Below are 12599 nucleotides of genomic sequence, written 5' to 3' on the forward strand. Positions count from 1 at the left end.
GGAGTGACTTCGCTTTTACAGATTTGGCCGATTCCAGTCCTTTGAGAAGAGCTTCGTACTCAACTTCATTATTAGTTGTCTGGTACTGCAAACGAACTTTGTGCTTTAGTTTATCCCCCTCTGGAGATTGCAAAACCACACCTATTCCGCCTGCGTGTAGTGTAGACGAGCCATCCACATGGACGATCCACTTCTTGCTGTTTTCCACTTCACCTTCATCATCACAACTTAAGGTAAACTCAGCAATGAAATCTGCCAGAGATTGAGCTTTTATGGCATGCCTTGGTTGGTACTTTATGTCAAACTCACTAAGCTCGACGGCCCATTGGATCAAACGTCTGGCAGCCTCTAACTTGTTCATTGCCTTCTTGAGTGGGTGATTTGTCATGACGTTAATAACATGAGCTTGAAAATAATGCCTTAGTTTTCTGGAAGCTATTATCAATGCAAAAGCCAATTTCTCCATTAACGGGTACCGTCCCTCTGCTCCCCTCAATGCTTTGCTGGTATAGTACACAGGCCTTTGTACCTTGCCCTCTTCCCTCACTAGCGTTGAACTCACTGCGTGTGGGGTGACTGCCAAATATAAGTACAATTCTTCTCCGTGCACAGACGGGCTCAATAACGGGGCTTTGGTAAGATATATCTTCAAATCTTCAAAAGCTTTCTGACACTCGTCGGTCCATTCAAATGCTTTTTTAAGAACCTTAAAAAATGGCAAACATTTGTCAGTAGCTTTAGAAACAAACCTGTTAAGGGCGGCAACTCGTCCGGTGAGGGATTGAACTTCTTTAACATTGCTCGGAGGCTTCATATCCAATATTGCTTGAATTTTATTAGGGTTGGCTTCGATTCCTCTGTAGGAAACCATAAATCCTAGGAATTTCCCTGATGATCCTCCAAAGCACATTTGTTAGGGTTCAACTTCATATGATACTACCTCAGTGTGTTAAATGTTTCCTGCAAATCGACCAAATGCCTCTCCTCGTCCTGAGTTTTCACCAACATATCATCTATGTATACTTCCATATTCTGCCCGATCTGTGGACGTAACATGTGATTGACCAGTCGTTGGTATGTTGCTCCAGCATTCTTTAAACCGAAAGGCATTACTTCATAACAAAACAGTCCCTGACTAGTGATAAAGGACGTCTTCTCTTGGTCTGCTTCATCCATCCTAATTTGATTATAACCAGAGAAAGCATCCAGGAAACTAAGCAACTTGTGGCCTGCTGTGAAATCTACCAGCTGATCAATACGCAGCAACGGGTAACTGTCCTTGGGACAAGTCTTGTTTAAGTTAGTGAAATCAACGTACATTCTCCATTTGCCGTTCGCCTTCTTGACCATGACCACGTTGGCTAACCAGTCAAGCTAGTATACCTCTCGAATGAACTTCGCCTTAATTAACTTCTGAACTTCCTCCTTAACAGCATTATCTCTCTCAGGGGCGAACACCCTCTTCTTTTGTCGCACTGGCTTGGAGGAAGGGCATACACTCAGACGGTGGGTTATGACATTAGGATCTATACCTGGCATGTCTTCATGACTCCAAGCAAACACATCTCTATTTCTCTTTAAAAAACAAATGAGGTCCTTCTGAATCTTCGCTTCCAGATCTGCCCCTACCCTGGTACACCTCTCAGGGTTATTTTCATCTAAGGGAACATCTTCCAACGCTTCTATAGGTTCTACCACAACTTTCTTCTCTTCAATATTCATTGTTTGAATTTGCTCGTCTGTAGCCAGCATGGCTAGGTAACACTCCCTTGCTGCTAATTGATCTCCCTGTACATGGCCTATCCCATGTTCCGTCGGAAACTTGACTGACAGGTGGTAGGTAGAAGTAACTGCCTTCCACCTGTTTAGGGTTGGCCTTCCAATTATTGCATTGTAAGATGACGAGCAATCTACTACTAGGAAATTCACATTGGTAGTCAATTGTCGTGGATATGCTCCTACCACCACTGGTAATGTAACAGTGCCTACAAGCTGTACCTTCATTCCTCCAAAATCTACTAGAGGTGAGTGCACTGGACGGAGCTGATCTCGTCCAATCCTCATCTGCTAAAAGGGTGGGTAATACAGAATGTCCGCTAAACTTCCGTTGTCTATTAACACTCTTCTAGTTGTGTAATCAGCAACGAGTAGGGTGATGACAATAGCGTCATCATGTGGATGATGGATTCTCTCAGCTTCCTCGTCCGTGAAAGTAATCGGTTGTTCGTCCGCGGACTTCGCTCTTGGCGATCGTCCTGAAAGTTGGACGCTTTGCACTTCCTTCAAGTTCGCTTTCTTCGTCTTGGATGACCGTTCTGCTAAACTTCCCCCAATGATAACTTTTATCTCGCCCAGTGGTGGTCGTGATGACTCCTCTACTTTCCATTTTAACTTCTCATCCTTGTGATCTCGTCTAAGGAAATTTCTCAACTTCCCTTGCCTTATGAGATTCTCAATCTGCTGCTTCAGATCAAAGCACTCATCTGTGTCATGGCCGTGGTCTTTATGAAAGCGACAGTACTTATTCCTATTGCGCTTGTTGGGATCTCCCTTCAATTTCTCTGGCCACTTCAGGGAAGGCTCGTCCTTGACTTGCATAAGGACCTGTTCAAGTGGCATGTTCAATGGGGTATATTGCTGGTTGCGTGCTGATGGTCCCGTCTTCTTATCCCGGTCTCTTCTGTCGTCCGTCCGACCCTTCTTTGGACGAAGGCCGTGTTCTGGGTGGTGATTTGCCTCCATCTTCTCTGCCCTCTTTCTTTTCTTAGCTATAATTGCATCTTCCGCGTTCATGAAGTTTTGAGCTGAATGGACGAGCTCCACCATGGTTTGTGGCTCTTGCTCATAGAGTTTGTGGATGAACAAATCTGAATGGACTCTGTTGTGGAAGGCTGTTAACAGCAATTTGTCGTCCATCTCGTCTACTGTCAAGGCTTCCCCATTGAATCGGGTGATAAATGATCGCAAACTCTCATTTTCCCCCTGTTCTATTGTTAACAGACTGGAAGTAGAACGTCTGTGTCGCTGACCCCCTATGAAGTTATTGACAAACAACTTGCTTAATTCTTCAAAAGAACTTACTGAATTTGGGGGTAATTTACTGAACCATACTTTAGCTGGACCCTTGAGAGTGGTAGGGAAGGCTCTACACATTATTTCATTTAGAACTCCTTGAAGATGCATATTGGTCTTGAAGGTGGCAATGTGGTCAAAAGGATCTCGATTCCCATCGTATGAATCTAAAAAAGGCATTTTAAACTTCGGTGGTAGGGGATGGCCATTGATGGAAGCCGTAAAGGGAGAGTCAGTTCTATGAACCAAATCCTCTACTGGGTTCGCCCTCCTCATATTCTCCTTCATTTCGTCCATGGCCTTCTTCATCTGATCTAACTCCTTCTTCAAGTCGGGTACCCTTCGTGAGGTGGTATCCCTTGATTGACTCCCATGTTGAAAGTTCTCTCTGCCCTCTTGACTCCAAGTTTGCCCTTCTTCTTCATGCTCTTGATGTGTCTGCCTCCTTAGATTAACCTCTCTCCGTAGGTCTTGATTCTGGCGAGTTAACTCCGCCATCGCAGCCGCCATAAAGTGCATATGTTAGATTGACGGGGCCTACATATCTGGTGCAGATTGGCGATCGCGATGAGGATTACTCGATGCGTCTCTACTCTGTTGAGGGCCTGGGCTAGTTGCCCTTGATCTAGTCCAAACCATTTCAACCCTTCGGGAGAGAAAGAAATCGCAGAACTAAACAAGTTCAAGAGCGACAAATATTCCTTTCCCACAAACGGCGCCAACTGATGATCCTGGAAAATCAGTGGGTTGAAAATCTTCGGGTTTCGACAATCTTAAAGGTTAAGTCCTGAAAAACCAAATTTAATCAGAGAAAAGACCGGTGGAGGCCAGTCTATGGTCCTCCGATGATGAAGTTAGTGTGGCTGGAATAGAGAGAAAAATATTTCCAAGACTTTCTTCTTCTTCTGTAAAAGAAATCCGAATCCCTTACCTCTACGTAGAGAAGCATTTATATAGTGCACATGGAACGGTTATTTGCTCTGATAACCGTTCCTATTGTCGAGGAATTCACCAAAGTCGGAGATAACTTCCATAACTTCCATGGAAGTTACTTTATCTGGACCGGTGCTTTTATCACGAACAAAGGAGGTTTCGGTTCATAGGTAAGATCCAAGTTTAAGTTCAAAATATTTGGCTCGTCCGTCCTTGATTAAGGACGGACGTGCCTTGGCCTGAACTATGCTTGCCTCGTCCGTCCCCAATTTATGACAGACAAGGCTTGATGGGTACGGACGAGGTAATTTTGTTGCACCCTTCCTTCATTCTTTTTCTTAGGACGAACCATATGGACAATTTTGGAGGTCACATTTTATAGCATCATCACATGCTATTTGGCAAATTTTTTTCCGATATTCCAGAAAACCCCTCCCTTCTTTCTTTTACGTTTTTTTTTTTTTTTGTAAACATAAGTTTAGGTGAGGGGAGGCTACTCCATGCTAAGTCCAAATTTTCTATCCTACTCTTCTTACTCCATTAGATGCTTCACAAATTAAAACATGCAACATGTTCATCTATTTTATTAAATGCGCTAAATTTATGTCTTCTATTATTTCAATTTCCTAAATATGATGGGTTATTTATTTATTTATTTTAGAAAATTGAAATAATAAAATGCATAAATTTAGCATTTAATAAAATAGATGGACACGTGGTATGTTTTTATTTGTGAAGTATATAGTGAAGTTGAAAGAGTGTAAATGAAGATTTGAACTCCTCCATACTAGGGCCAGGGCCAGGGCAAAATGTAGACTTCAAAGAGGACTTACATTGGACTTAAGATTGCCGCCTACCAAGGAGAATTGCTGGCAGTAGAACTCGAACCTAAGTCTTTTGGGCAAAGCATTCAAGCCTTACTAACGGAACAAACCCATTGGCATTTTCTTTCATATATTCTCCCCAAGTCTTGTGGCAGATTAGGTCATAAGGTGATTTTTATTATTATTATTATAAATTGAGGTTGGAACCTAAAGTGTGTTTAGGAGTTTATATAATAAAGTAGTATATCACCTTTATTTCATTAAAAAAAAATTGTGGTTCTCCCACTTTTGATTAGGGGTGTTTATCCAATGACTGATATTGACCCAACCATTTGAAATCGGCTTCAGCCATCAAAAGAAAAAGAGAAGAAATTGATGGACATCAGTTCGATGATCTATAATATCTTCAAAATGTGGGCACGAACACAAAATCAACCGCCTGACCCTTATTATGGATATAAAAACTAATAAAAAGAAAAGTTCTTAAATGACATAATTTCATTTAAAAAATAATTAAAATTGTAATGTTAAAAAAAAAAAATTGGTTTGATAAAGGAATAATTTTAAAACTACTTAAATAGCATCTTCATAAATAAATAGTAAGCAATTCAATTCACCTTTCTTGAATCGTCACCATTACAATCCATCATTTCTCAACCCCTTCTTGCCTTTTTCTTGTGAAAACATCCTCTAGCGATCAAACCATTTGTCATCAAGACGATAAGGCAACCTTAATGTGATTTGGCTTTCCCCTATGCAATATAGAGCCTCATTTTTTTGGAAAACCAACCATGTTGGTAGCGTTAAAATTTTCTCCCCATCGCCCTTGCCTCCTAAATAAAATAACTAAAAATAATAGTAATTTCCAACTCTTTTTCTAACAAGACGCTCTTGATGGACACTGTGGTTCTCTCGCTCTCAAGGGAAAAGCAGGAGGAATTAGCTCGGAGCACAAAAAAGGTTAAGGATGTGAAGCATGTAGGATTTAGTGAAAGCCATGAGACGGGATCCTCACCCCCTGTTAAAGGTCTCAGTCCTTGGAATCAGAGTATGTCCTTTAAAGACAAACTTGTTGGCGAAATTCCATGTGCGTATATTCAAGCTTTCAACTTTGGGGATCTAATGGAGGATGATGTTGAGTCGGATGAGGAGGTAGAGACGCTTAGACAGGGGCTGGTTGCTGTCAAGTTTTCTAAGGAGCTTAAGAATCAGATGCGGGGTCCATGGGCTAGAGCTCTAATAGTTAAGGTTTATGGGAAATCAATTGGTTTTCATTTTCTCCAAAGTTGCATTCTCTGTGGAAGCCAGCGGGTAGGATGGATTGTGTTAACTTGGGTAATGGATTTTTTCTTGTGAGGCTATCCTTAAAGGAAGACTTTGAAAACGTATTGAAGAAAGGTCCATGGTTCATTGGAGGGCATTTTTTGTCTCTCCGGCCATGGGAACCAGATTTTAGGCCTTCGTCAGCAAACGTATCCTCAGTTGCAATTTGGGTAAGGTTGAATGAACTTCCGATAGAGTATTATAATGCTGAGGCATTACATCGGATTGGCAACGCCATTGGTAAGGTGCTTCGGGTAGATACTTTCACGGCCTCTGAGTCTAGAGGTAGATTTGCTAGATTGTGCATCCAAATAGATGTTGAGCAACCATTGGTTACGGCTATTCTTCTTGGGAAAGCTGAACAACCTGTTACATATGAGGGAATTCAAAAATTATGCTTTGGATGTGGGAGATTGGGTCACCGACGTGAAGCATGTCCATATTCTATCCGGCAAAGTTCACCGATGAGGGAAGCGGAGATGGGGGTGGAAGATAAGGGAGAAGAGCATGCATGCAATAAGCGTGAGCAGAGCAGGACAAACGTGGAGGTGGGGCCCGAGGTGGTGCAAAAGGACGTGTCAAAGGATGTACAGGATGGTACATATGGGTCGTGGTTGGTGGTAGCACGAAAGAAAAATGGGACAAGAACGTACAAAAGTGGTGGGGCACTTGTGGGACAGCCAAAGGCACAAGATTTCAAAAGCAACGGTAAGCATGGATTGGATGCCAGGGAAAATAATGTGCTGGGTAGGGCCGAAAATCTTATTGGACAAAGTAGGGAGACCAAAAGGAAACTTTCACCTTTAAGAGTAGTAGAGAGAGCCCAGATACTAAATGCCATCCAAAGCATTAGCAATAAGCCCGTGGGATGGGCCCAGCTCCCTTCAAGCCAAAGTGCAAGCCAACATGTTGATATTAAGTTGGATAATGGGCCCAATCTGGCTCATAGTTCAGTCAAGCCCACTCGGCACTCTTCAGTGAGAGGCAAAAGAGCCTTAGCTCGCCTTAGGGATCCTCAATCTCAAAGTAAGGGCGCAGATGGTAGTGGGAAAGTGCAGAGTTCCTCTCCAGTGCAGTTTAGATATCGCCCTGTGCAAGTCTCTCCTAAGCCAAGTGGTGGTGATCTAAGTCCAAGAAATGCCTTAAATTTTCGGTTTGGTGAATCTAGTGGGGCAGAGGGGGCCTACCTTTTTGAGCGGAACAGCCGTGGTGAGTCCGGTGATGTTTTAAGCAGCGATCTGAGCCAAGTAAATTCTCACCATGAGGGTTTGCATCACCATCACGAGGAATGCACGGAAATTCTGGCTTCCGTTGACGGTGATAGGTGCGACGGTAAGATGGAGGATGACGAAGAACCCGTGGTGGGTAGTGTTGGTGATTGCGTTGACACCAACGTAGAAGCTGAAGCTTGGATGGGTAAGAATGCCACAAATACCAAAGAAGAGGAGTCACTGGATCAGATGGAGTTTGAGGGAGATGGTGGAGCTGATGCCGCCTGTTGATTTGTGTCCCTCCTCAAATTGTATTTTTATGATGAATATTATAGTGTGGAACTATAGGGGCGCGCTGAAACCCTCCTTTCAGAAACATGTTAGAGAGCTAGTTCAGAACCATGATCCAGCAATTCTTGTAGTGATGGAAACCAGAGTTGGTGGTGAAAGAGCAAGGAAAATTACTGACAATCTTCCCTTTGATGGCGCTATTCACACGGAGACTATCGGGTATGCTGGTGGATTATGGGTTCTTTGGAATGCAAACAAGGTGGAAGTCTCTCCCTTAGCTAACACTGAGCAGGAGATCCACATTGTGGTTAAGGTACGCTCTTTGAATTCTAGTTGGCTATTTACTGCTATGTATGCTAGTCCTAGGAGTGCTGAAAGATAGATTTTATGGAATAACCTCATGAGAGTTGCTGAACTTCAAAACATGCCTTGGGTGATAGCAGGGGATTTTAATGAGCCTCTTGTGGAGGAGGACAAATTTGGGGGGAGAGCTGTTAGTGTCAGTAGGTCTTTATTGTTTAAAGAGTGCCTAGACAAATGTAACATGATCGATATTGGGTTTTCTGGTCCTCGGTTCACCTGGACTAATAGAAGAGAAGTGCAAGCTCTTATTCAAGAAAGAATAGATAGGTTCTTTGTTAATCCTAGCTGGTGTGTTCTATTTCCTGAAGCTAAGGTGGTCCACCTCACAAGATGCCATTCGGATCACTGCCCCGTTTTGCTAGAGATGCAACCAAGGGCTACAAATAGAAGAGAAAGGCCGTTCAAGTTTCAATCCTGCTGACTTTCTTATGCCTCCTTTCCAAAGGTTGTTTCGCAAGCTTGGAGACACTGTTCCAGGCTTGTTGATGCCATTGGCACCTTTACTAAGGAGGCCAAGGTGTGGAACAAGACTCAATTTGGTAACATCTTCTCTCGGAAAAAGAATATAATGGCTAGACTTAATGGCATCCAGCGGTCTATTGCTACTAGGCCTTCTTCCTTTTTGTGTAACCTTGAGAATGAGCTGTTGAAGGAGCTGGATAGCGTGCTCAGCCAAGAGGAGGAGTTATGGGCGTTAAAATCCCGGGTAAATTGGATGATTCAGGGAGATAGAAATACCTCCTTTTACCATGTTTCAACTCTGGTCAGGAGGAAAAGAAATCAAATCATGGCCATTAAAGATATGTGTGGGGAATGGATTTTTGATGAAAGTGCGGTAAAGGATTACATTAGGAGTGGATTTGCTGGTATTTATTCGATGTCTTTAGTTAGTGCCCCTGTCTCATACAATTTAAACTATCAGTGGCAGTCAAGACTTTCGGAGGAAGAGAAGCATAGTATTAGTGGGGGTGTCACGGATGAGGAGATTAAGGCAGCCTTGTGGTCTCTAAAACCATTTAAAGCCTCAGGCCCGGATGGGCTTCATGCAGGGTTTTTCCAGAGATTTTGGCTTGTGGTGGGAAGGTCAGTAATGAAGGAAATAAAGCTGATATTTGCTGAAAAGAGAGTTCCTGAGTACCTGAATGGCACCCACATTGCTTTAATTCCCAAGATCCAAGGTCCGGAGTCGTTGGGTAATTATAGGCCCATAAGCTTGTGCAATACTGTGTATAAAGTGTTGACTAAGATCATTGTGGCTAGATTAAGACTGTATTTGGGCAAGTTGATTTCTCCCCTCCAAACGGCGTTTGTGCCAAGAAGAAAGGGCATGGATAATGTGATAATCGCTCAGGAACTTATCCATTCCTTGAGCAGGAAGAAGGGGAATACTGGGTACATGGCCATAAAAATAGATTTGGAGAAGGCTTATGACAAGATTGAATGGAGTTTTGTTAGGGAAATGCTTGTAAGAGCAAACCTTCCGCCAGATCTTAGGGACATCATCATAAGCTGTGTATCCACTGTGTCTACCTCTATTTTATTCAATGGAGAAGCTCTTGAGCCTATCTACCCTTCTAGGGGGTTAAGGCAAGGGGACCCCTTATCCCCGTATTTGTTCATCTTGTGCATGGACTTCCTCGAGCAGCTAATAGAAGAGAAGTGTAATGCTAAGCTGTGGCAACCAGTCAAGGCTTCACAAAGTGGTCCATCCTTTTCCCATCTATTTTTTGCGGATGACCTTTTGCTGTTCGCTAAAGCGGATTACATAAATTGCTCAGCAATTTGTGATGTGCTAGATGATTTTTGTAGTATCTCGGGGCAAACTGTTAGTAAAGCTAAGTCGAGAGTTTATTTCTCTCCAAATGTGGATAGAGATACGAGGGAAGCATTATGTGATATCCTTAGATTTACATCCACTTCTTTGCTTGGTAGATACTTGGGTTTTCCTTTGAAGCAACCTGGCTCGTCTTCTCAGGATTTCAACTTTGTTCTTGATAGAGTTAAACAGAAGCTTTCGGGGTGGAAAGCGAGCTTGTTATCTTTGGCTGGCATCCAAGTTCTTATTCAAGCTTCATCGGCTACTATTCCAGCTTATGTAATGCAGTGTTCTTACCTCCCTGGCAGAATTTTGGATGGGATAGATAGAGTAAATCGTAATTTCCTTTGGGGGTCTTCAGACTCTTCAAAGAAAATCCATTGGATTGGTTGGCAAAAGGTTACTAAATCGAAGGAAGAAGGGGGTCTTGGACTGCAAGCAGCTAAAGGAAGGAATCTTGCGCTACTTGCGAAGCTCAATTGGAGGTTTCACACCGAAGGAGATGTGCCTTGGGTGCAAGTTTTAAGTAAGAAGTATTGTTCGGGAAGGAGACTGAGTGCTGCAAACCCCAATAGTTTGCCTCGTTCTTCAGTATGGGCAGCAATGAAGAAAGGTATGGGCACTTTTGAGAAAGGTAGTAGGTGGACAGTTGGAAGGGAAAGTAAGGTGAGCTTGTGGTATAGTAGCTGGTTGAGTAAGGGCCCCCTTCGTAGTCTTATTCAAGGTCCTCTTTCTCGGGAAGCAAATAAGTTGGTAGTTAAGGATTTCATGAAAGATACGGGCTGGGATTGGAATGGGCTCTCGGTTGAGCTTCCTTTGGATATCAAAATGTTGATACAAGCCACTCCTATTGCGATTACAAGCAGAGGTTGTGATAAAATTGTGTGGGCTGACTCACCTCAAGGTACTTTTAACTTGAGAAGTGCCTATAGGATTGCGATGGAGCATGAAGAGAGCCCAAAATTCAGTGCTAGCTGGATATGGAAAGCAAACACCCTTCCAAGAGTTAAAACATTTATTTGGATGTGTGCTCATAACAGTATTGGGGTTAGGAGTTGCCTTATGAGGAGAGGGGTGTGTGAAGAAGCTGTGTGTCCTATTTGTCAAGAAGCGGAGGAATCAATTTTACATGCTCTTCGTGATTGTCCTTGGGCTAAAGCGGTATGGAGTCATTTGGGAAGAGCAGAAGTTGACCATGAGTTTTGGAGAAGTGAGTTGTTGGATTGGCTTAATAGGAATGGAAATCAAAGAAGCACATCAGGTAGTATGAATCCACCATGGAAAACCTTGTTCTCTTTTGCTGTTTGGAATATTTGGAAGTGTAGGAATAACTTCGTTTTTCAACGAAAAAGGCTGAACCAGCAACTCCATGTTGATATACTGAATCAAACAGTTGAGTTCATTCACTGTATAGCTTCTCCTAGGTTGATGACTCATAGATGTGTTAAAAGAATTAGATGGAAAAAACCTCCTGTTGGGTGGATGAAGCTCAATACAGATGGGGCGGTGTGTGGTAGTTTGGGAGTGGCTGGTTGTGGGGGAGTGATAAGGGATGATTGTGGGAAGTGGATTTTGGGATTTACCAAGTGCATAGGAATTACCAGCAGTTTCATTGCTGAGATGTGGGGCCTAAGGGAGGGTCTTATTATGTGTTGCAAACTTAACATAGCAGCTCTAATTGTTGAGCTAGATGCTAGAGCGGTAGTGGATGCCTTTAGTAATAATCGCTATGTGAACAATATTATATCTCCTATATTGGAAGATTGCAGGTTTCTCAGCTCCCGATTCAGTCGAATACAGTTTAATCATTGCTATCGAGAAGGGAATTGAGTTGCAGACACTTTAGCTAAGATGAGCTACAGCCAAGAAGAAGATTGTATTGAATTTACTAGTCCACCTGTGGATGTTTTAAGAGTGTTTGAAGATGACTGTAATGGAGTCTGTTTGAACAGGACTTGTCCTGCCTAAAATAAAATAAAAAATAAAATAAAATAACTGAAAATATCAATAAACACCCTTCACTTTTGAAAGGGATGTTTGAGAGGGAATATTCATTCGATTTTATTTCCTTTTGTTATTCAATTTATTCTTATTAAATTGCCAAACAAAATAATTGATAGGATAAGCCCATTAACATCTCTTTTCTTCCTTATTGGTTTTCCTCCTAGAAACTAGAAATGGGGATGGGTCATCCCTTCTTTCTTCTTAACATACATCTTTATTCATAAAAAAAAAAAAAAAATAATAAAAAAAAAGGACAAAGTTTAGCTACAAAATTGGTTGTAGTCTTAGGCTACAAACTCACTAAATATCTTTTTATTAGAGGTGAATTTTGACAAATCCACCATTGGATTGCATCTTCTTCTTATATCCTTCATGTTTGCAAAATTTCAAGAAAATTAAAGATCAATAGCTATGTCATCAATAAATTTTTAAATTGCAAGTTTTTGTAATTTAAAATTATACATAAAATATAAGATTATAGATTATATAATAAATGATATCGGATTGACACAAGAATTGACATGTGCATTAAGAGCGTAAAGAACATGTAATTCAACGGTTAGATTTTCAAAATATGCAGTAATATTTATTTTATTGAGTGAGTTTGTAGCCTAAGGCTACAACCAATTTTGTAGCTAAACTTTGTCCAAAAAAAAAAACCCACAACAAGATAAAAAGTTAATGACATCCCAAAATGTTCAACAAGAAAGCCCAATAAGCCCGGCCCAGAAGAATATTCTCATCATAAACCGGTCCATCTCT

The 12599-nt window shown here is 41.9% G+C and overlaps 1 protein-coding gene across 1 annotated transcript; it reads right to left on the reverse strand.

The window, feature by feature from the left end:
- Positions 1-2067: 2067 nt before the first annotated feature.
- LOC136068334 (uncharacterized) lies at positions 2068-3570 on the reverse strand. Its single transcript, XM_065775365.1, has one exon. It carries the CDS (start codon positions 3568-3570, stop codon positions 2068-2070), a length of 1503 nt encoding a protein of 500 aa, XP_065631437.1.
- Between the last annotated feature and the right edge of the window lie 9029 nt (positions 3571-12599).

Source organism: Quercus suber, unplaced genomic scaffold, assembly GCF_002906115.3.
Source record: "Quercus suber isolate HL8 unplaced genomic scaffold, Cork oak 2.0 scaffold_110, whole genome shotgun sequence".
Taxonomy (NCBI): domain Eukaryota; kingdom Viridiplantae; phylum Streptophyta; class Magnoliopsida; order Fagales; family Fagaceae; genus Quercus; species Quercus suber.

Bases quoted from the DNA above. Each gene is read 5' to 3' on its own strand.
- LOC136068334 (XM_065775365.1), bottom strand. From the start codon at position 3,570: ATGGCGGAGTTAACTCGCCAGAATCAAGACCTACGGAGAGAGGTTAAT.